The 22,638-nt window shown below is 41.6% G+C and overlaps 1 protein-coding gene across 1 annotated transcript in view; it reads left to right on the top strand.

The window, feature by feature from the left end:
* Window positions 1–22,638, top strand: part of LOC102068330 (ATP binding cassette subfamily C member 1 (ABCC1 blood group)) — a 46,090-nt gene that overhangs the window by 8,625 nt on the left and 14,827 nt on the right. The window contains exons 2-20 of the mRNA XM_074553193.1: window positions 2,280–2,456; window positions 3,189–3,314; window positions 4,549–4,686; window positions 5,780–5,896; window positions 7,258–7,319; window positions 8,129–8,260; window positions 9,274–9,501; window positions 10,159–10,336; window positions 11,067–11,228; window positions 11,889–11,981; window positions 12,790–12,993; window positions 15,364–15,510; window positions 15,881–15,968; window positions 16,442–16,511; window positions 17,363–17,489; window positions 18,565–18,741; window positions 19,733–19,900; window positions 20,260–20,437; window positions 22,063–22,107. Coding sequence (XP_074409294.1) covers window positions 2,280–2,456; window positions 3,189–3,314; window positions 4,549–4,686; window positions 5,780–5,896; window positions 7,258–7,319; window positions 8,129–8,260; window positions 9,274–9,501; window positions 10,159–10,336; window positions 11,067–11,228; window positions 11,889–11,981; window positions 12,790–12,993; window positions 15,364–15,510; window positions 15,881–15,968; window positions 16,442–16,511; window positions 17,363–17,489; window positions 18,565–18,741; window positions 19,733–19,900; window positions 20,260–20,437; window positions 22,063–22,107 — 2,617 coding nt within the window. The remainder of the gene's footprint in view (window positions 1–2,279; window positions 2,457–3,188; window positions 3,315–4,548; window positions 4,687–5,779; window positions 5,897–7,257; window positions 7,320–8,128; window positions 8,261–9,273; window positions 9,502–10,158; window positions 10,337–11,066; window positions 11,229–11,888; window positions 11,982–12,789; window positions 12,994–15,363; window positions 15,511–15,880; window positions 15,969–16,441; window positions 16,512–17,362; window positions 17,490–18,564; window positions 18,742–19,732; window positions 19,901–20,259; window positions 20,438–22,062; window positions 22,108–22,638) is intronic.

Genomic DNA, 22,638 nt, shown 5'->3' with positions numbered 1-22,638 from the left:
GTGTGTGTCCCTGCTCGGCGTGTGTGTCCCTGCTCGCTGTGTCCCTGCAGTGCCCCAGTGCCTCTGGGCTGGGGTCAACGGGGACCCTCCCGTGGCTGCTGTCACTGTGGGAGCTGTGACCCCTCACATGTGGCTCTGTGAGCACATGGGGTGCCCAGAGCAAGGGTGGGTCTGCCCCTCTGCTCCTGTCTGTGCTACACAGCTGAGGGGGATCAGCAGGAAAATGCTGCTGTGTCTCTCTTCACGTGTTCCTTTCCTTTTGCCACCTGAAATGAATGTAAAATGGAAGTGGCTTCTGCATCTCACCTGTGTGTTGCCGTTTCTTTTGTACAGAGGAGTGTTTTTAAAGCTGAGCGTGTTTCTACTTGATAGCAACAGCTTCTGGATGAAATCCTGGAAACATATGAAAGAGAGAGCTGATGTTGCTGTAAATTATAGCAGTAGTCTTGCCCAAAATTGCCCACTTGTCCCGTCTTTCTGTTCTGAACACTGAAGTACCATTGCATTGTGCACTCTTGCCTTTTATGCAGAAACAAACACCTCCAGGTAACTTGTAAAATGAAAGTCAAATGGAAGGTTGCATGTTTTTAGAATATCCTCCAGCCAGTGTGCATAGCAGTCATGCATACAGCACTTCTTGCTCTTGTTTTGCCACGTGGCAGTGACATGTGTTACCTGCCCTGACCTTGCTGGTATTTGCCAGATTAATTTTATAGAAAGCATTTACAAACAGGGAAAAAGAAGTTAACAGCTTTCTAAAGGGTGTGTAGATCTCCTGAAGTTTATTCAATAAAAAGATGTCAGTGCTTTTGTTTGTTCCTTGTAAAGCTGATTGCATCTGGTTGGTTTACTTGTATAATCTTATAGCTATCTTAATTTGTGGATTGTAAACTGTTCTGCAGAGTCATGAGCCTTTCTTGGCTGTTGTGCTGGAGTAGTGCCGCTGAGACTTAGAAAGCCAAAAGCATTTGTGTGGTGGCTAAATGTAAGGATGACTCAGCTGAAATTCCTGATGAGTTAAGCAGTCAGGAAACTCAGTAAGCTGTGGCTGGCCACAGATCTCACAGCCACCGCCTTGTCACGAACAGCTTGTGACCCCTCCACAGGCACAGTCAAACATAACTGGGCATTCTTGTGTTCTGCCAGTGTTAATGCCCTGGAATTTCCTCAGAGATTTTCTAAAAATTAAGAACTAAAAATGATACATAGTGCGAAGGATTTTTAGAGTGCTGTGGAGAAAAATAACACTGAGTGTCCTGTGTATGCTGTCTGTTGTATCAGGTCCTAGATTCTGATAGAAATTGAGGGAAATGGGGAAGGAAAATGTATCCTCCCTCTCTCTTTAGATCTATGTTCTCTTTGTAATTGTGTTTGAAGCTGTTTATTCAGTGGAACATGGGGACAAACAAGGATCAAAGTGTGGTGATTCTGGGCAGTGGGATCTGCTTTCAGCTTTGATGTTGGAATAGAGGGAACAGGCACTACAGCTCCTTTTGGGTCTGTTTCCTCATCTATAAAATATGGATGATGGCACCTGTTTCAGTGGCCAGCTCAGGCTTTTATAAAGGAGTAGGATTACTGACATTATGTCCCAATAGTGGTACTGGTGTTTTGTGTAGTGTAAGCTGTGCAACTGCCTGAAAAAGTGCTTTGCCACTGAAAAGTTAACACTACAGTCAACAAGCCTTTGGGCATGGGACTGCTGCTCTTGGCTCAGTGACTTTTAAACAGAAGTCTGGGAGCAATGCTTTGGCTGTTGACAAACAGTCCATCTACAGCTGCAATGTTGTGCATTGCATTATTCTGTTGGAGAGTCAAAAATCTACAGTGCTTGAGAGAAGGTGTTGCATGTGGTAAGTTCTCAGCAAGGTCAATGACTTAAAGGTAAAATTTGCTGCAAGAGATTTTCCTAACTTAGAACAATCTTAAATATGGTATGAAAGCTCATGTTACTACTAAATAGTCCGTCATTGTGAATAGTCCTTGTGCCAGTAATTAAAATGTCATGGTTTTATTACTGTGAGCATCAGTTTTGGTTTGATTGTATGGTGATTTACCTTGGGCTTGAAAATTATGTTGAGAGAAGTAAGAAAACATTGTATTATGTCAATTTCCCTCCTCTTCTTATTGAGGAGGAAGCAAGCTACAAGGGTGAGCCTTTTACTTGAGTCTGTGCCTTGTTGTTGTGGATTTTTTATGCTGAGTTCCTGTTTCTGATTGTCAAATACTGAAGTTCAGTGTTGGCTTTCTCTGCAACTTAGCCTGTTTTCTTTCCCCAGGATTGGAATCTGACATGGCACACAGAAGATCCAGACTTCACCCTGTGCTTTCAGAACACAGTCCTGGTGTGGATCCCTTGCATTTACCTGTGGCTCTGCTTCCCAGTGTACTCGCTGTACCTTCGCTGGCATGACAGGGGCTACATCCAGGTGTCCAACCTGAACAAAGCCAAAACGGTGAGTGCCCCTGAAACCTCAGCTCAGCAGCCTGCTCTGCAAAGTGCAGCCTCTTTTCAGCCCTGTTCTAGCATCAGTCTTGACCTGTGTGCACGCTTCAGGGGTAACTTATTTGTTCTGCTTGTGTTTGATTTCCCAGCCTTTCCTGTTTCCTTTGCCCTTTTATCAGACTTTCTGAAAGTTACCCTGGCATAGCAAATAACATGCAAATCCTTTTAAAGAGCAGTTGGAGAAGACTGTTTTAAGGCAACTCAATCTCAAAGCCCTTATTTCTATCATAGAAAGAATTTATTATCCTGTCAGCTTCTGAAGTTACACACTATACATTTCTAGAGCTGCTGCAGGTGTTCCATTCCACTTCTATTGTGAAATAGGTACTTAATGGTTTTGGTTTTTTCTTCCCTGTAGAATAAGTGCAAAGTTTTAAGAAGGGCTGTAATAACATGGTATATTGGAGAGGTTTTTTTTCTCTGCAATCTGTTATTCAGGAGACCAGCTTTCTTCTTCATAATAGACTGAATTACATGGAATTAAAAACCAGTAAACTTTTTTCTTCTAGTAGGAGTTCAATAATTAAAGCCAAATTGCTTTTTTTTGGTGCATGTGGTAGAGTTGCCCAAATGATATGATCTGATTATGACTCCTGCTAATACATAAGATCTAGTGTTCATGTATATATTGTGCTGCATTATCTTTGTGAACTGATGTATTAAAGGCACTTTTTTATTGCAGGCTTTGGGCTTAATACTGTGGATAGTCTGCTGGGCAGACCTTTTCTACTCTTTCTGGGAAAGAAGTCAAAATATTTTTCGAGCTCCATTTTTTCTCATTAGCCCTACAGTATTGGGTATAACAATGGTAAGTTCTCCTGCACAGCCCCTGTCCATGCAAAGCTGTAAGCAATAACACAATCTCTGTGCTATTCACAGTGCTGTAACCCTTTGAGCTGCAGCCTTTATTTACAGACTTACTCTGTAGGTGAACTGTGAAATATTGACTCTGAAATACTCTTAATAAAAAAAGAGAAAAATCAGACTCTCACTGAACACTCTATCTGTGCTCAGTGTGTTGCACATCAGCACACAAGGCAGTTTCAGTTGTCTTATTTTGGTAGGTCTGAGCTAGCATCCATTGAATAGTTTGGCTCAGGCATTGGGTAGAGGAATCAGCTCAAGAGAGCTGATTCAACCTGGATAATACAAACCCCTGAACCTGGGGGACATTGTGGAAGTATCTCCATACAAACTGTCACATAACATTCATGAGTGTGTTGTCTTTGTTACTCTTGAGGGCACAGTGGGAAGCGTTGAAAGCCACAACTCTGACAGGTGTCGCCAGCTGCCTCCTTTGACCTGGGTGTGCTGGGGTTTTCTGCTTTCACACCAACATCTCTGCATTTCAAGGCAGATGCCTTGCTCTTCATTTGCTGTCAGTTGCCTTAGGTTTATTACAGAGTTGGAATGATTAAACATGATGCTCACGGGGACACCACAACCCCAACAACAACAAAATCCCCAAACAGACCTCAAACATACTGACAAATGCAAGAGCTGTTAAGTAGTTTATGGTCATTTAATAATGCAGCTGCCAAGCTTTTGTCAGGCTGATTGAAAATGCATGTTGCAGTAGATAAGTGAGATGTAGAGCTTCCTAAAGGACTCTGAAAACACACAAAATACAGAAATAGACTAATACTTGGTTGGTGTTGTGTGGTGTTATAGCTTGTTTGGAAAAAATCTATTTATTTTAAGAAGAGCTAGTCAGGAAATGCCTTAATTCCATGTTGATTTGAGATATAGAACCAGAAAAATAAAGAAGTAAAGGTTGGCAGTATTTATGTATATGTGATTGTTTATTTCTATTTAATGCATATTCCTTTTTCCTTTTTTGTCTACTCCTTATGTTTACTGATACAGAGAATTTCCTATTTAAATGTATTTTTGAATTACACTTAAATTTCAGGAGTTTAGAAGGTCTGGGAGATACTGGGTTAGAAATGTTAAATAAGCAGATTTTAGCACAGTACCTTTTACATGTGCATAACACTGTAAAACCTAATTTGCGAATATATTTTCATTTTATTTATCTGCAGTTGCTGGCCACATTTTTAATACAATATGAAAGAATAAAAGGAGTCCAGTCTTCTGGTGTAATGACAATTTTCTGGTTCATCTCATTGTTATGTGCCACAGTGATTTTTATATCCAAAATAAAACATGCCTTAAGTTTGGTAAGTGACTTTTAGCCTCATTCAGTTGAAAATGATCCCCAATGCTGCAACGATGGAATAGTTGCTTGGCAATTACACCAGTCAAATCAGTTAATGATTCATTTAGTGTACCTGCCTTCCTTGGGTTGCAACAGCAAGAGAAACAGGAATTAATGTCTTCTGTTTTGAAATTCAGAGTGATTTTAACTGTAGCAGCAGTTGCCAAGAGAACTGGGCTGGCTGTTGGGGAAAGCGGATGTGTCTGCTCGAGGGCTCTCAAATTCTCTGTAATCTTTGCTATCAAGCTGCTCGGGCTGGGTGTTTGTCACCTTCCTGTTGACTGAGCAGTGGATTTCCTGAAACACTTTGTTCAGTGCTGCTGTGGTCTCACCTGCTTGGACAAAATCAAAGTGAAATATTTTTATGACAGTTTGCCCCTGTAGTAAGACCACCTCAAGTATCAGACTAATTGTGGAGCTGCCTGAAAATGACATTTTTATTTCTTGAAACCTTTAAGCTGCATTGGCAGTTTTGAGAACTTTGACCCAGCTTTTGTCTTTAGCTGCTGGGAATGGGATTTTACTGGGGGTGTGTCCCCATCTATACCTGTGCTTTGATTTCTGTGGTTTATGTGAATGCATCAGTCCCAGTCTTAAAAACTGAAAGAACCTCTAAAGTTTGCACTCAGTGGAACAAAGTGTAATGTAAATTCTGCTCTCTGTAATTTTTTCAATTCTGAGAATTAAAAAATTGGCTTTCAGTACTCCTTGCTACCCAGTGCATAAATGTTTTGCTCCTTTAAGGAATACACTGACTTCAAATTTGGGCTGTGTTGGCACAAACCATGTGTTAAAGAGAACTTTTTACATAAGAAATAATGCTTGTATTTTAATGGTAATGACTGAATAAAAATAAATGTGTCTTTGACATCCTCTCCCCTCTCATTACCTTCCCTTTACCAAAATAGACATTGACTTTAATTTGCATGGGGGTGAGTAGTGTAGCACTTAGTCTGCCGAACTTACAGTAAGGAGCTGTTTTCTGTTTAATCATAACATGTTAATTAAAATAAATTCCTCAAGCCTTCTAACTGGAATATGTCCTTCCTTTGCAGGAGGATCCATTTCGTTATGCCACCTTCTGTATCTACTTTCTCCTGGTATTAGTAGAGCTCATCCTGTGTTGTTTTCCAGAGCAACCACCTTTGTTTTCTGAAACAGTAAATGATCCTGTGAGTGAGTCTGTACAGAGTGCCAAGTATCATATGTGCAATATTCTGTGTATTCTTGAGCTACAGGGCCATAGTCTCCAACATGATAAATAATTAAAATTCTGCTTTTTACTTGGTGATGCAAAACAAGCCCATAACTTGCAAAACTGGAGGAAGGGAGGGGCTGTATGTGAGAAAAAGCACAAAAATACAGTTGCCCTTGTTGCTGAATAGAATTCCTGAAGGATAAGTTCTACGTATTTATATTCAGTAGTGCTGCTGGCAGTCAGTGGGAAATGGTGATTTGAAATGCTGTACTCCTGGTTATCTGATATGTTCAGCAGGCAGTAGCATGTGGATTCACTTTCATTTGAACACAGGGAAGAATTTAGACCTGGAAAGATTTTTCAACTTGGGCAGATGTGTTTGATTTCTGTGTTTATCACTCTTGTGTCAAGTAAAGATTTAACCAGCTCAGACACAAGAGCAGCTAATGCTAGAGGGTGCATTGGATGTCGATATTTAATTTTACCTAGACATGATCTGTTTGGCTTGTGTTCTTAACTGTATGTATGAGCTTTATGGCATGAAATTCCAGTTTTATACAAGGTCTGATTCTGGTTTGATGGCAGTTCAGCAACACTGACTGATGAAGGAAGGTGTGAAATGTCTGAGGGGGGAATAAATACTGCCTTTGTAACTGGGGAAAGGGTCCTTGGGCACTTCCTGAGTGCCACAGGTACCTTCCCCAGCAGTGTCCTGCTGCCAGGGTGCTCTGCCTGGCCATGGCAGTCTGTGTGCCTGGGAGGGGGAGCAGATTGCTGAGTCTTTGGGTCTTCTTCATCTTTTGGTTCCTTTCCTCTCATTCAGGGGTTAAATACATGTGACAGGTTACTGTGGGTGTGAGGAAACCTTTTGTTTGATCATGGTTGGAATAATTACAAGGTGCTTTGAGACCTCAGTGATTTGTTTTTCTGTCCTGAGTATTTCTAGGAATTTAGAATGTCTTCAGGAAATAGGGCAGACTTCAAATTTTAACCTTTCATTTTGTTGGGAAAAAGAGCAAAGAAGTCATGTTAGTTAGCTTTAAATTCTGCTTTATGCCCTTTTACCAAATATTTCCAAACCAGAAATTCCTCCAGCTGTTTGTTGTGTTGTTGATGTGGAGCACTCTTGGTTGAGCACTGCTGTTCTGTGTCCCTGGTGGAGCCTGCTGAGGTTGGGCTTGTGTTTGCTCTCAACAGCATGAATGGCAAGTTTTAGTCATGTGAAAAAAATACTGTGGACAAAAGGAATTTCAAAAACATCTTTTCTGCTTTGCTTGTTTCTTTTGGCCCTGCAGTCATTTTGTATGTGGATTGATTTCTTTTTCTCTCCTTTAGAATCCATGTCCAGAGTTCAGTGCTTCTTTCCTCTCCAGAATCACATTCTGGTGGATCACTGGGTAAGATCAAGCTGTTGCATAAAACACCAGTTAAAGACAGATGACACTTTGCTTTCAGAGCTAAATTAGCAGTAATCATGCAACAATAATTTTGCTTGGCTGTTTTGTAGATAGCTTAAATTTTTAGAAAGCTTGATTAATATTTTTAAACTTCCTTTGTAAGGTCTTTGTAATTTAAATCTTGCTAGTCTGTATTTAATATGTTTGAAGGAATATAATAAAAAAAAATCCTTGGGAAATATAAGAAAGGAGAAATTGTCGGCTGTATTTAGAAACTAAGGCATTGGAAACTATTACATCTTTTTGTCCAATAGGCTCTTTTTTTCCCATTAACTTAATTCTACTTATGCTGTATGATTTGTGAGTTAAATCACAGAAGCATGTAAAATAATATTGGTGTGTAGTTGTGGCTGGTACTTGGCCAGAGTTCCAACAGAAAGCTAGATGAAAGAAGTTGCTTTATGAAATTAAAGGCTAATAAAGATTTTGAAACTTGCTAGGCATGGGAATATTTATTGCCTGGCTGATTTTCAAATGAGATCACTTCATCCTTTCTTTTATTTTCCCTGGAATTTGAATTCAGTGGCATATCCTGGCTCCTTAGCTGTTTTGGTGTCTAGTTCTCCCAGTAAAGAAAGGAGGATGTATGTTTTAGCATCTTGACCTGTGTTGCTGCAGGCACTAATGCTTGCTTGCATCTTTGTGGAGAGCTGGCTCTGTTCTGGGGCTGTATCTATAGGTCTATCTCTATATATGCACAAACATTGATGGTACTGTTAAATTTATATTGCTGATTCCTTCTCATGCAGGCTGATGATTCAGGGTTATCGGAGCCCTTTGGAAGCCAAAGATTTGTGGTCATTAAATAAAGAGGACAAATCAGAGGAAATAGTGCCAGGTTTGGCTAGAAACTGGGCAAAAGAGTGGTCAAAGACCAAGAGGTAAGTTCAGTTATCCTGGCTTTCAGTTCTGCCAAGACACAGAGGTTTAAGAGCTCAAGTGACTCAGCCTCTGCTTAGAGGTGTTAGTTGTTTGTTACCAAACCTGCTTTTGTAAGGCTGCCCCTGTTTGTCCTTGGGTGCTGAGAGAGCTGGAACCAAGTGGGGCATTTATTTCTTCTTTATGAAGAGCTGCATCGACTTTCTCTTCATCTTTCATGATCCAAAACTCGTTACTGTGACTTTTGATGTGTGGTTTTCCCCTGGGCAGGGAGTGTTTGCACACAAACTTCTGCGGTGTGATTTGGGAGCTTGGGCTCCCTCTGTAGTTGGCAAAGCCTCGGGAGGGTAGTTCAGGGTGTCAAAGTGAGCAGCTTATTCCCTTCTTTTGACTATATAGGGAGTCTGAGCATCTCAGCCAGATGACTAAAATTAGAAAGCCTGCATGCCTGTGGTCCCCATCCTACTTTCATCATCCTTGGCTGCAGCAAATAGGAGCACCTTTTCATTGAAGGGAAATTGTGTGCTTGCTCACACAGTGTGTTTTACATCCAGCTTGTCCTCAGAAGTTCAGAGCATGCAGTTTAGTATAAGCCAGATGTAATAAAAGAATGTGTTCAGTCCATTGGGGATGTCTTGGCATTAACCTGGCTTCAGTCTGTTAACTCTGGTGGGACAGTGAAGTGTTGGTTTTGATGAAAGTTCAGTACACTGGGTTCTAGGATAATAATGTCCTCTGCTCTTCAAGCTTATGAGTTACAGCTCTATTCCTCATTCCCCAGGGCAGGCTTAAGGGAGAGATTTCCAGGAATGTTACCTATCCAAGCAAAGAACCATTTCTGAGCAGCCAGTTCATTTAGTTGTTGTATGATTAAATACATTTGACAGTAAAACTCCGTTCAGCTGTTAAGAATCACAATAAGCAGCTCATTTACATGTCATTTGTACAGGGAACCTTTTTCCAGTTGGCTTTATGCTTGAATAAAGGCTACATTCTCTACCTGATCTTTTTTCAGGCAACCACCAAACATGTTATATGCGCCCAAAAAGCAGCAAAAATCAGGGGACTCAAATGGTGATGTGACAGAAGAGGTTGAAGCTTTGATTATAAAACCATCTCAGAAGAGCCCTGAAGCATCTTTATTCAAGGTGTTATATAAAACCTTTGGACCATATTTTCTCATGAGCTTCCTTTTTAAAGCTGCACATGATCTCTTGATGTTTGCAGGCCCGGAAATTCTGAAGTAAGACCTTATATTTTTTATTGTATTAAATGTCTGGGAACAGGTTTTAAGACATGCTGGTATTTCACTCCCCAAACTGCTTTGCCTTCAGCTGATACAATGAGGAAGAGATGTCATAAAAGGGAGCAAACATGATTTCAGTCCATTGGTTTTCAAATTACAACATCATGCAATAAATGTTTAATTTCTTTTCCTTTTCAGCACCGGAAAGGCAGAGCAGGAACACAATCAGCTGTAGCAGGAGAGTTTGCTCAGTGCTAACCTGTAATTATTCTGTGCCTACACATCAGAGTGTGTGGTTCCACAGAGAGCTGAGGAGCTGGGAGGGTTGTGTTGCTTTGAGCTGGGAAGTAAAGGAGCTGCAGGTGGTTGTGTTTCTGCTGCAGGGGCTATGAGGCTTCTCATTGTACCCAAGAGAATGCTGTACATGTGAGCTATGTGATATTGAGGTTTCACACTGGTACCTTGAGGAGGGAGTGATCTATGCTCATACCAAGTGATCTCCAGTTTCTAAGAAGTTTGCTGAAGTGTTTTGTTGAAGTTTGGTACTTCAGGTGCTTGCATGACCTGTGCAATGTTTGGGATAACCCAAGGCTGCAACCATGACATTTGGTTTTGTTTTCCATCTATCAAGAGACCTCATTTCTCTCTCCACAGATTGCTGCTCAACTTTGTAAACAACAAGGCTGCCCCAAACTGGCAGGGCTACTTTTATACAGTACTGCTGTTTGTCTGTGCCTGTCTTCAGACTCTGATCCTTCACCAGTATTTTCATATTTGCTTTGTAACTGGAATGAGGCTCAAAACAGCCATTGTTGGTGTAATTTATAGAAAGGTAGGTGTTCTTTAAATATGTAACAATACTGTGACTGCAAATATGCAATATCTGTGACTGTGAGAATGCATCACTTAAGTCTGAGTAATAAGACAGGAGACTCTGGTATGCTGATTCCTAACTCTTAATAGAAATAAGAGCATGTCTAATTTATAAATAAAAGCCTTTAAGCCAGGGCAGTTTTCTAATTCACTGCTTAACATTCTTCTTCTCACTGCCAAGTAAGAAAACTTTCCTCATTTAGACTTGGGGTGTGCATTGCTTCAGTTGGTGCAAAAATTAAAGATGCATCTACATATACAGCTTCCTTTGGGATTTACCAGCAGTGCCATCTTAGAATAAGCTGGAACATTTTAGAAAACTGTGAACTGATAGCTGTGTGTGAGGAAAATGTGTCACAAGAAGTGGAGATTGCACTTAGACTAAAACAAAAATAAGTAACAAACCAGGTAAACAGTACCCCCAAGCAATAAACCCACCAGCCCATACCCCCAAGTTTGCTTGTTGACTTTAATTCTATATCAGCTTAAACCCAGCTGATTGATTCAAACTGTTCAACTTGCATTTTGCAGGATGTACAGGGTGAACAGAATATGAAGGAGGAAAATTATTACTTGTGATTTAAACGATGCAGTTGTGTAAAGCATTTGACTTCTGTGGATAAAATACAAATGACTAAGTCTGTCCTCATGTTGTTTTAATGGTTTTTTGCTTTTTTACCTTCATGTAGGCTCTTGTTATCACAAATTCTGCTAGGAAGACTTCTACTGTGGGTGAGATTGTGAATCTGATGTCTGTGGATGCTCAGAGATTCATGGACTTGGCTACCTACATCAACATGATCTGGTCTGCCCCTCTGCAGGTGATACTGGCGCTGTACCTGCTGTGGAGGGTGAGCACTCTGTGTTGTTCCTTGTGTTGGCTTTGGCACTGTGCTGCTTCCCTGATTCTGTGCCCACACACACCTGTTGTTCAGACCTTTGTGTGCAGCAGTGAGGAGAAAATGCTGTTTATTAAGAAGCCATTCAGAGCTGCTTTTGTCACTGCTGTCAGGAGGTTCTGAATTTGCACTTCTGAGTTCATATGGGGAGAATGCAGAGGGGAACGATTATCTTTGGGGGGACTGCAGCACCTGGAGGATCTCACTTGTCCCTTGGTTTAAATAAAAGTGGTTTTGGCTCTGTGCTCAGAGTAACATTTGAGATGTTGCTGTTTCTGGTTCACACAGCACTGGGCTGACTCTTCTTCAGAAGAGAAGACAAATCAGCAAAAAGTGCAAACTGTTAAAACATATTTGTGTGTGTGTAGAGATACATTTGAGACATGGATCTATATGTACTCCTACATGAGGGCTATATATGTATATAAAAATATATGTTTCTTTCAAGAGTCAAAATATATAGATATTAACCTAAGCCTCCACGTGATCCTTCTCTTCTTCTCCCAAGCTGAAAGCCTAATTCAGAATGATTTTCTGTAATGTATGCAGTGATTTGAGCTAATATTTTAAAAAATTAGTTTGAATAAATGCTTACAATGATATACTTTTCAGAATTTAGGTCCTTCAGTGCTGGCAGGTGTGGCTGTCATGATCCTTCTGGTTCCAATAAATGCTGTGATGGCAATGAAGACAAAAACCTATCAGGTTAGCATCTCTATAGAGTGCTTTTAAGATACATCTATTCTTTGACTTGTTCCTGGAGGGTTTTTCTTTTTTTTTTTCCCATCCCTCTAACTAGCCCTTAAAAAATGGAAGAGAAAGAAAGGTCAGAGGTGTTGTGTATTCAGAATAAACAAACTTGTGTATTTTTCAGCCTTGCAGCTTATCTGTATGTAATGGTCTAAAAACCTGCAGTAGTGAAGGCCAAGGTAGCACTTCAGACAGCTTCATGAGATGTCCAGTGATTGAATTATTAGGAATTAGTTCAGTTTTTAACTTGCCTTAAAACTAAAGTGCAAAAGTAAACTGCTGTCTGCCTAATGAACCTAATGGCCATGAATGAAATATTCATGTTTCCAGGATGTGTTTGTTTCCTGGAGAGATGAAGAAGAAAAAAGCCATTGATAGTGCTGAAAATAAAGCAAAATAAAGTTTGGTCTAAGGTTAGAAGCAAGCTGCACATCTTACACTGGTTTATTTTTTAACTGCATATTGTACCTGAGTCCCAGGGCTCCCTGTTGCACGGTTAATCACATTTAAACCAGTGCCACACTTGTTTTGATCTTGCTTTGGATTTGTAGTTACATGAAGCATTCTTTTAATTGGTTTAAAACATCTTGTTAATTCTGCATATTTGTTTGTTCAGATAGTATCTCAGATTTCCTGCTTGGGAAGCAAGTAAGCTTTTGATGATAATGAGGTAAATTTGCCATTGCAAAATAGAAAGCTCAGAACTTTGAGGTTCTGCCAAGTATTGTGCTCTGTTAATTATTTTTTGCAATGTTGTTTTTAGGTGGCTCAAATGAAGAGCAAAGACAACAGAATTAAGCTGATGAATGAAATTCTCAATGGGATTAAAGTTCTGAAACTTTATGCTTGGGAATTAGCCTTTAAAGAGAAGGTATTAGAGATCAGACAGAAAGAACTCAAAGTCCTAAAAAAATCTGCTTACCTTGCTGCAATGGCAACCTTCACTTGGGTTTGTGCTCCGTTTTTGGTAAGTGAAACAAATCTAGAAGTCTTCTCTCCTTTTTGGGATTGTGCTTTCCAAGGCAGCACTTGAGAACTTCTTTTGATTTTGTTTTTTATTGAGTTAAGCCAAAATGCCCTCCAGAAGGGGGGGTCCTTGGACACTTAGGGGTCCATTTCTCTGTGGAAAGGCACTACTGTTTTCTTTGAAATTCACTAACAGCCAGGTTGGATGTGTTCTAGAAGTTAATGTCCAAGTATTGGAAATAAAAACCTCCTCTGCATCCCCTCCTATTTTTAGTAGTGTACTTGAGGAATCTCAGATGAAATGTATGGTCAGATATAGGAGAATAAAAAAATCCCTTATTTCAGTGTGTTTCTGAGCAGCAGCAGGTCCTTCTACAAGAGCTCCTGACTGAATGGGGTGTTGGGCTCCAGGAGTGCCTCTGGCTGGGATTCTCCCAGCATCTGTGTAAGAACCATGTGCAAAAGGAAAAACCATTGTGTGGCCTGAGATGGCTTCAAATTCTTACTTAAAAAAAAATAAAAATCCATGATATGCCAAACATCCCTCCTGTGTTTGTGGTTAGCTTACATTTCACCTAATGCAAGGGAGAGAAGAGTGAGATCACATCAAATTTGCTTCAGGCCCTATTAGAATGAGGGGCCATTGCTCTTGTCTGCAGGAACAATTAAAAGCCATGACTACATTAGGATAAAATATGTGCTGTTCCAGTTGGAGGTGTTTAAGTGTACTTTCCAGTCTCAGATTCCTTCCCTGCAAACATTTTTAGTGTTTACATTATGCTCGGGGCGTGATGAAAGGCAGAGAAGCATCAGCCGCATACTTGAGTGAATGCTTTTCTAAAAGAAGTCTGGGATTATCTGAATGTAAATACATTATTAAATGAAATTTCTAAATAAAACCCTGCAGGTGGACTCCCCAGTGCTGATGGTGGAGCCTGGGGGGGCAGACTGGTGGGATGTCCCAGTACACACAGGGGTGGGTGTGTGGCACTGGGTCTGCTGGGGCACAACCCAGAGGGCAAGGCTGCTCTTCAGCATCTTGTTGCTTGGATTTTTGGTTTTTTTTTTTAATGTTTTGCTAAAAAAAAAAAATTGTTGTCTGTTTGGAAGCACTTTTGACCTTGAGAACTTTTATTTCTTCTACTTCTTCCCATTTCCAAGGCCAGAGTTTTTAGTCATTGTTTTAGTCAACAGGACCCGCTGGGTTTGCAGTGCCTCCCCTGCTGCCCTGTGTGCTGCTGAGGGTGAATTTCAGACTCATTGCTGCTAACACAAGAGTGCAGACATGCTGCTTGGGAGGTTATTCTTTGGCCCTGTCTTGTTTTTGATCTCCATGGGAGGGCTTTCTCCCTGGGACAGGGCTGTCCAAACTAAGGGCTGTACAAACAAGCTACTGTACAAGGCACAGCTGAGTCAGCTGCTGCACCCAGAGCAATCCATGTCTTCACAGCAGCCAGATTTGTTAACAGAAACTCTGATGTCTTCAGTGGATGCTGTGCTTAGATGAGACTTACCTGGGGAGCTCATTATTTCAAGTCTTTCAGGAGGGAGGATGCCAGAAGTTTATCTACTTTGATTTCTTATTTTAATTGGCAGTCTGTGGGAAAAAACAGCTGGATCCTGTGATATCCTGAGGTGTGAGGGTATTATCATGAAAGATAAAACTATGAAGGGAATAGTTGTGAAAACAAACATCTGGTTTTACTTAGTTTGCTTTATTTTACTGTAATATATTCAATACATTTTTAAAAATAAGTGTATGGATTTTTTGAGTTATTTTTATAGCTTATGATTCATGATAACAGTGGTTCAGTGTAATTTCCTTGTTCAGTATGAAACTGAAACAGTTCAAAACAGAAAAGGCTTCATCTTTGTAGTGCAATAACATTGCAAGTTTCTTGTCCATGATAAAGTGGGCTGTATTTGGAAATCTAGGGTTGTAGTAGTCTATACAAACTATAAACAGGTTAGTATTGGGGTGCTTCTAACTTTTCTGTCAATATATGTTACTGATCCAATATCTGATACTTTGAGGAGTGTCTTAAAACTGAAAGAGATCAGGAAAAAAGATAATTTCTCTACTTCCCTTCTGCTGCTGTGTGACCTCAAATAGCCTGGAATGTTTGTGGTTTCACTTCTGCTGTGTGAGGAAGGTGAGCACTTGGCTCTTTTTAAAGAGGAGCCATCAACTTCTTACGACAGCAGACTTTAATCATATGTTTGTTTTGCAAAAAGTGTTGTCAGGACCAGAAAGTTATCAGAACATTGCTCTTTCTTTGATTTATAGTATGATTGCAGTTGTCACACTGTGCTCCTGACCTGGTGGCTTTAAGACATGGACCCTCACTGCAGCCTTTGCCCTTGGTTTCAGGTGGCCCTGTCCACGTTTGCTGTGTATGTCACCATAGACGAGAACAACATCTTGGATGCTCAGAAGGCCTTTGTTTCCCTGGCGTTATTCAACATCCTCAGGTTCCCACTGAACATGCTCCCTATGGTCATCAGCAACATTGTAGAAGTAAGATTTCAGTCGTTAACAGGTGTTCTGTGTGCAGGAGGAGGCCCTGGGTGGAAAGATAACATCCCCCTGCTTGGAGAATGAGCACAGGGGAAATGTGGGCACCTCTGGAAGGGACCTTGCAGTTCCTGTGTGTTAAGTGCTGTGCTGGTGAAATAATCCCAGTTGTGGTGGAAAGGTGTTCCTTCCATCACCCACAAATTTCTTGGGGGTTGGGCAGTGAAAGTTTGGCTATCCAACCAACTATGCAGTGGATTTAAGGAGGGATTGGGAGTGCATAATAATGGTATAATGTGTATGTGGCACAAAACAGTGAGCACATAAAGGTAATGAGCAGGGTATAAAGTGTTTTGCATCCTTTTCCACGCAGGCCAGTGTCTCCCTGAAGCGCCTCAGGGTGTTCCTGTCCCATGAGGAGTTGGATCCAGACAGCATAGTCAGGGGTCCCATCAAACAGGGTGAGTTTCTTTGCAAATCAGTGTGTGCAGGTTCTGGGTGGTTTCTTTTGCTTGCTAAAACAAATCTGCTGCATTTTTGGTGGGTTTTGCTGATAAATTTGAGACAGAAAACAGAGAAGAGAGTTTGTAAAATGAAAATTATGTACAGGTTCTTCTTCCTTCTCAGATAGTTTCTTTCCCCTCCACAACTGATTTGGCAGGGCTGGAGATGCAGCTGAGTTAGTTGATATCTGTGTGTGTAGCTGATGTTCATGTACCTCCTGATTCCTCAAAGGGTAATCTTGGGACCTCTGCTGTCTTGCCAAATTCAGTAAAAGCAGAACACTAGTTTTTGGCAAGCAGAGGGTTGTTGTTCTTCTGAAAAAGTAACTTTATACCTCTGCCCATGTGTGTTTGGATTGACTTTGAATTGTGAGCACTCAGTTTAGCTGTTTGCATTGGTACTTTTATAAATATGAGTTTTATCTTTGCAGCTGAAGGATGCATTGTTGTGAAGAATGCAACATTTAGCTGGGCCAAAACTGATCCCCCTTTGCTGAACAGGTAAAGATTGGTGCTCTTTATTCCATTCCATAATCCTGCTGCACCACAGATGATCTATACTTGAATTATAAAGTACATATGGAGAAGAATTTGTTGCCATGAAGAAAGAGAACAAATAACATCAGTTCTATATATAAATATTTTTAAAATTAGAGCTTTATGAACTGGAGGGATTTACAGTTTATTGCGTTTATGGAATGCACGAGGGGACGTCGCAGGAGAGGTAGGGATGAGGGCAGAGAGAGCTGCAGGGGATTTCAGCAGTGGCTGTTGCTGCAGATGGGCTGAGCTCCATCTAGAGGGTGCAGCCAGCTCAGCCCCTCTCAGCCAGCTCTGCTCCTTCCTGTTTGTGTCCTCAGGCTCCATTCCACAGCTGATTCTCACTGCACTCTGCTGTCCCTGATCCTGGGCTGCAGAAAGCAAACAGTGATGCAGCCACAGGCTGTGTCTGCCCTGGCCCTGCTCCCTTCCTTAACTTTGGCTGCTTTCACTTGGGCCTTAAATGGCAAATTCTTTGGGACAAAAATTTGCTGTATTTACATTTGTGTTCATAGAACACTTGAGAGAAATCCTGGTGAGATTGGGTCACAGTGCTTTATTTCTTTCTGTTTTCTTCCCCTTCAGACTAATTGCATATTATGTTCTGTATTCTAAGTTTGAGGAGAGCTTGGTGCTTTCTGAGTGAGGGGTTTGGGTTTTGAGGCAGTTACAGTTTCAGTGCTGAGTCAGTGTTTGCAGAGGGTGTTCACATTGCACCGGATGGTTCGTGCTGTAGATGGGCCGTTCAACTGACTGTTTAACTACTGGGGAGTGCCAGCAAGCAAGGCTGAACTGTGTGCACTTTATTTCAGCATTAATTTCACTGTTCCTGAAGGCTCCTTGGTGGCTGTTGTTGGTCAAGTTGGCTGTGGAAAGTCCTCACTGCTGTCTGCATTGCTGGGGGAGATGGACAAGAAGGAAGGCTACGTGGTTGTCAAGGTGTGACACGTCTGCAGAGTTGTTCAGCTGTTTGTGGGTATTGCCAGAGGGATTCTAGATTTCCAAGAAAGTGTGAGGAGGGAAGAGACAGACTTGCAAATAAACGCACTTCTTAGCCTGCTTTCCTGGCAAACCATGTATATCCATTAGCCTGCACTCTGTGTCATTTATCCAATAGCATCCAAATCTGTTGGTGTTAGATTTAGCCAAATAAAACACTGGAGCACTCAAAGGTGAGTGCTCTGGTGAGTCTGGGTATGAGATGGGGAGACCCTGTTAAATATTTTCTGAGGAAGAGCAGTGTTAGGTTCTGCCTTCTCAGACATCAGAGAATTGCAAGGAGAGGGTGCACCCAGACACCTGAACGTGGAAAAGCTGCTGCTGCAGTTTGTTCTTTCCAAGACATCAGTGCTGCACAGAGCTAACAGAGAAAAAATGACCTGGAAATAAAATTACTTTTAAGAACAAAACAAATCTGCTGCATTTAAAAGTCTGTAGGTTTGGCCACCTTCAGAATTATTGTGGAAAAATAAACTAGTTGCGATCTGAGTCACTAATTATGAGTGCAGAAAGAGAAGATAGAGCTGATACACAAAGCAAAATACTCTGCTTTATCTCAGTCTCCTCCTTTGAAGTGACTTTTATATGGAAACCACTTCCTCTGCTTTCTACAGAAATCTCTTGGCCGGGGTACATTTGTTAAACACTTGCATTCCAGATTAAACTCTTTTGTGCACAACATAATTTATAATTATATGAAAGAAGTAATGACTTTTGACATGCAGTGATTGTGCAAACGTCCTCTAAACAAATGTTTCCTCCAGGTTTATGTTAATCGTATTTTGTTTGAAGCCCTTTATTTTCCACCAGTGCACTTTGTTACATTCACTTGTAGAGAGGATTATAAAAATAACATTTTGGAGGAGGCTGGAGCCCAAGAAAGGCTTTGTTTGGAAATGACCGTAGTTAATTTGTGGGGTGATTAGCGCTGCCTGCCTCACAAAGCCCTGCTGTGCCTTGACTCTCTGTGCAGTCTCTTAGTCTAAAGTATACTGAACTTTTATTTTTCTTGCAGGGCTCTGTAGCCTACGTTCCCCAGCAAGCCTGGGTCCAAAATGCAACTCTGGAAGATAACATTATCTTTGGGAGGGAGCTGAGTGAGAGCCGCTACAAGCGTGTGATTGAGGCTTGTGCCCTGCTGCCTGATATAGAGATTCTTCCTTCAGGAGACAAAACAGAAATTGGAGAAAAGGTATTTCAGTGCCCACTCCACCATAACAGTACTGTTGCTTGTAGTTAAGGCTGTGTGACTCTTATTTTACTTTATCTCAAAGTTGTATTGAATTTTAAAATTTTCAGAGCAGGAATCCTCTAGAATAAGAGGCAGATTTGAACACGGTGTTTTCCTTCTCCTTAAGCCTGAAAGGGGCGGAATCCTGTGCTCAGTGACAAATATAAAACCATCTTGTAGTGACAGTTTCTAAGTTGCCACGGTTATACAGCAGAAAAAATATACAGAAACAAAAAGACAAAACTCTTCTGAACATTTCAGTTTTGTTCAAAAGAAGCAAACAGTTCTCCAACCCCAGCCCTTCCAAAAAATCCAAATCCCAGTCCACAAGAACACCATTACCCCAAATCTGGCCCTTGGTTACCAAAGCAAGCCTGGTGTGGGCTTTGGGAGCATCCACGGATGGTGCAGAGCTGTGGAGCAGGAGCTGCTGTCCCTGTGCCAGGGGCTGTGGCTGCTGGGGGCTCTGAGCTGCTGCTCTCCTGCTCAGTTCTCCCAGCTGGGCACAGAGCTGACAGCCCCACCTGCAGCAAAGGTGCAGCTTTACCTTGGTGGTCAGCAGGCCAGTCACAGTGTGCAGTGGGAGCAGAGTTTGTTTCTTAAATCAGAGGCAGCACTGCAGAAATACTGCTGAGAAGAAAAGCAGCTCTGAATGTACAGAGCTAGGCAGGCCAGTCAGGGTTAATTGCTTTTCAGGACTAGCAAACACTATTTTTTGGTTTGGCCAGCCCTTTACTGACAGTGAGAGCAGAAGAGATGTGCTTCTCTGCAAGAGGATTGTGACTGGTTGCTTATGCTATTGTGGTAATGAAATTATTTATGAAGATCTGTTTCATGCAATGTTGAATTTCCTCTGATTTAAATACCACCTGTGACTTGTGTCTTTTATGAACTGTAGCAAGACATCTGCTTTCAGCTGTAAATAAAGGCTCCTGTTTTCTTGTTTCCTCAGGGGGTGAATTTGTCTGGAGGACAGAAGCAGCGAGTCAGTCTGGCTCGGGCAGTTTACTGCAATGCAGATGTCTATTTACTGGATGATCCTTTATCAGCTGTTGATGCTCATGTTGGGAAACATATTTTTGAAAAAGTTATTGGACCAAAAGGACTCCTGAAAAATAAAGTATGTTATAATGTCTCTAGAGAATGCTTTTTCTTGGCTGAGTTCAAATGATTCCAAGTTTGTCAAGTTGCATATTTAGATTTCTGTTTCTAACAGCTGAAAAATGAAAGGATTCTTCTGCAATTTTTAGAGGACTTTTATAAAGCACTGACATTTTTGTAGTGAAAGGTGCTTTGGTTTCTGTAATTCAAAAATATTTGATGGAAAAATCAAGACAATTTTCTCTTAAAATTCTTTATGCCCATCCCTCATTGCTGTTCTGTTATACACAGAATTCAAGCAGTAAACAGCAGTAGTCCAACCATGGTATTCACTAATCTGAGATTATAGAAACCCTTTATTTTTCCTTTGCCTTTTAGACCCGGGTTTTGGTAACCCATGCAATCAACTACCTGCCTCAGATGGACACAATTCTGGTAATGACTGATGGAGAAATCTCTGAGATGGGCTCTTACCAGGAGCTGCTGGAGCAGGATGGGGCCTTTGCTGAGTTTCTCCGTACATATGCTAATGCTGAACAAACCATGGAGAACAGTGGTAAGCTCACAAATAAACTCTCTTGCTGTCTGTCATGTTAGTAAGGGAGTCCTGTTACAGGAAAAAGAGCAGTACTGATAGGAAAGTTGAATTCCTGTTTCTTGTCATTGCTTATGTAGGTAGAGGTGCTTATTTCTTGAGGATGTTGAAGGTTGTGAGGTTAAACACACCTTCTTTCTTAAAATCAGGAAAATGTATAACAGACCTGTAGTAAAATTTCCTCTCAGTGCAAAATTCAGATGGTAGTGAGACTGCAAAAGGCCAGCTGGGGTTTATACACCCTTCCTGTCTCTGATAACATGTGTCTTCTCTATGCAACTGATTCCTTTGGGGATGGGGAGGAGGAGGAAGCAGCTCAATGTTCTAGCTGCTGTCCTTGACTCCTGCTTCTGCTTTACAGAACAGCTGTAGAGCTGCACTGGTACAGGAATACACTTCAGATTTATTTTTCTTTTATCTACAGACAGTTACAGTATTGGATTTTAATAGGGGAACTGAGTCTTTGCCTCCAGCCTGTTTTCTTCATGGCCTGTGGTGATTTCCTGACACTGAGATGTGCCAGGGGTGCCTGCATTCTGCTGGCTGGGGTGAAGTGTGACACGAGTTTGGGGGCAGCTTAACTTCTGGGTGTTTTCTGTAGGTGCCTCTGTAGCTGCCTGGGGCACAGTCAGACTTGTTGCAGTCTTCAGCCTGTGTGAAATTCATAGGCAAATTAACTTTCTCTGTGCTTCCCTAGGCAGTTAACAACTTCACTTTAATGTGAAGATTTGCCTCATGTAATAGCCTTGTTCTCTTAGTCTTTGTCTCCTCCCATTTTCAAATGTGGAAAAGTAGGTTTTGAAATCCTTTTCATTAAACTAAATTACTTTATTTTTCCATTTAATTACTGAACCTTCTTTTGGAAAGTGAGCCAGTGCTTTAACTTCTGCCCGGGTTCTCTGCAGTTTTCTCATAAGAGGCACTTCTAACTTCATTGCCACTGTGGTGATCTGGAGGGAATTATCACAGGGCTGGCCTCTTTGCAGTGAGTTTGTTCATCAGTTCTAGTCAAGTGATCTTCTGCCAGTGGTAGAAAGTGAAAAGGAGAGGCATTGTTTGTGTGATTCATAGGGATAACATCCATGTTTACTGAATGTGTGAAAGGTCACTGCTGCTGGGAGTCCCAGGCTCTTGGAGGAGCCCAGCAGTGTGAGATGGGGCCAGGCTGAGCTGGCTGGAGGGTATCTGCACTCCCACTGTCCGAGAGAGGCTCCCTGGTGTCTGCAGCTCTGTTGGCAGCCTGGGAACACCGTGGGTTGGTGCTTTCTGGCTGCTCCAGGCCTGGGAAAGCCTCTTGTCCCAGCCAGCCCCTGGGTCTGGCTGCAGCTCTGGTCCCTCCCAGCCTCCCTCTCCCTTTGGGCTTCCTGAGGGTTCCCCCTGTCTGTGTGCTGCCTTGCCATCCTCACCTTCATGGGGCTCCTCTGTGTGGGAAAACTGTGCTTGTGGCTTGGGATTAAAAATAGATCCATTTCAGCAAATTTGCTTCAGCCTTGGGTTCTGTGGTTTAGGTTATTCTGCTTGGATGTGAGGTTGTAAAGATTGAAAATGGTAGAGTGTGTTAAAAAGTTAATTATATGTGCTTTTAGAGTCAGATCCTTCATTAGAAGGAACGATTCAACCTCTGGAAACAGGTAACTGTTTGCCATGTGGCCTTTGCATTAGTGCTTGCCTTGGAGTAACATGATTACTGCAGTTTATTTACAAGAGCCTGAGTCATTCTTAGAGGAATTTTATCAGTGCATAGGAGGTATCTGCATGGTTTGCCTGCCCTTGGTTGTGTGGCAGCTTGTTGGTAACTCAGCAGCAGCAATTCTGTGTCTCAGGCTTCCATGAGGAAACTTTAAATTAGTTTTATAGGTACACCCTGGACTTAGAAATGTAGTGAGTGTACCAAGGGAAGCATCAGTCAGGATTGAGTCCTGAGGGTCCTTTTGTTCTCAAATGTGTATTCACTGCTCACTGCTGTTCCCTTTCATCATTTCTGGCTATCTGGGAGAACCCTCACTACTGGGCTTGTACCTGAGTGTGTACGTCAGATTTACTGTGGCAGTCTTGAGCATTTTTTTGTTCTCAGAGCTAAATTCAGTATAAGCAAGAAATCTTCATAGCCTACAACATGAAATCAGATTTGAGCTTTTAGGGGGAGGATGGTTTATTTGTGG

Source organism: Zonotrichia albicollis, chromosome 16, assembly GCF_047830755.1.
Source record: "Zonotrichia albicollis isolate bZonAlb1 chromosome 16, bZonAlb1.hap1, whole genome shotgun sequence".
NCBI classification, from domain to species: domain Eukaryota; kingdom Metazoa; phylum Chordata; class Aves; order Passeriformes; family Passerellidae; genus Zonotrichia; species Zonotrichia albicollis.
This window is presented reverse-complemented; position numbering and strand designations above follow the sequence as displayed.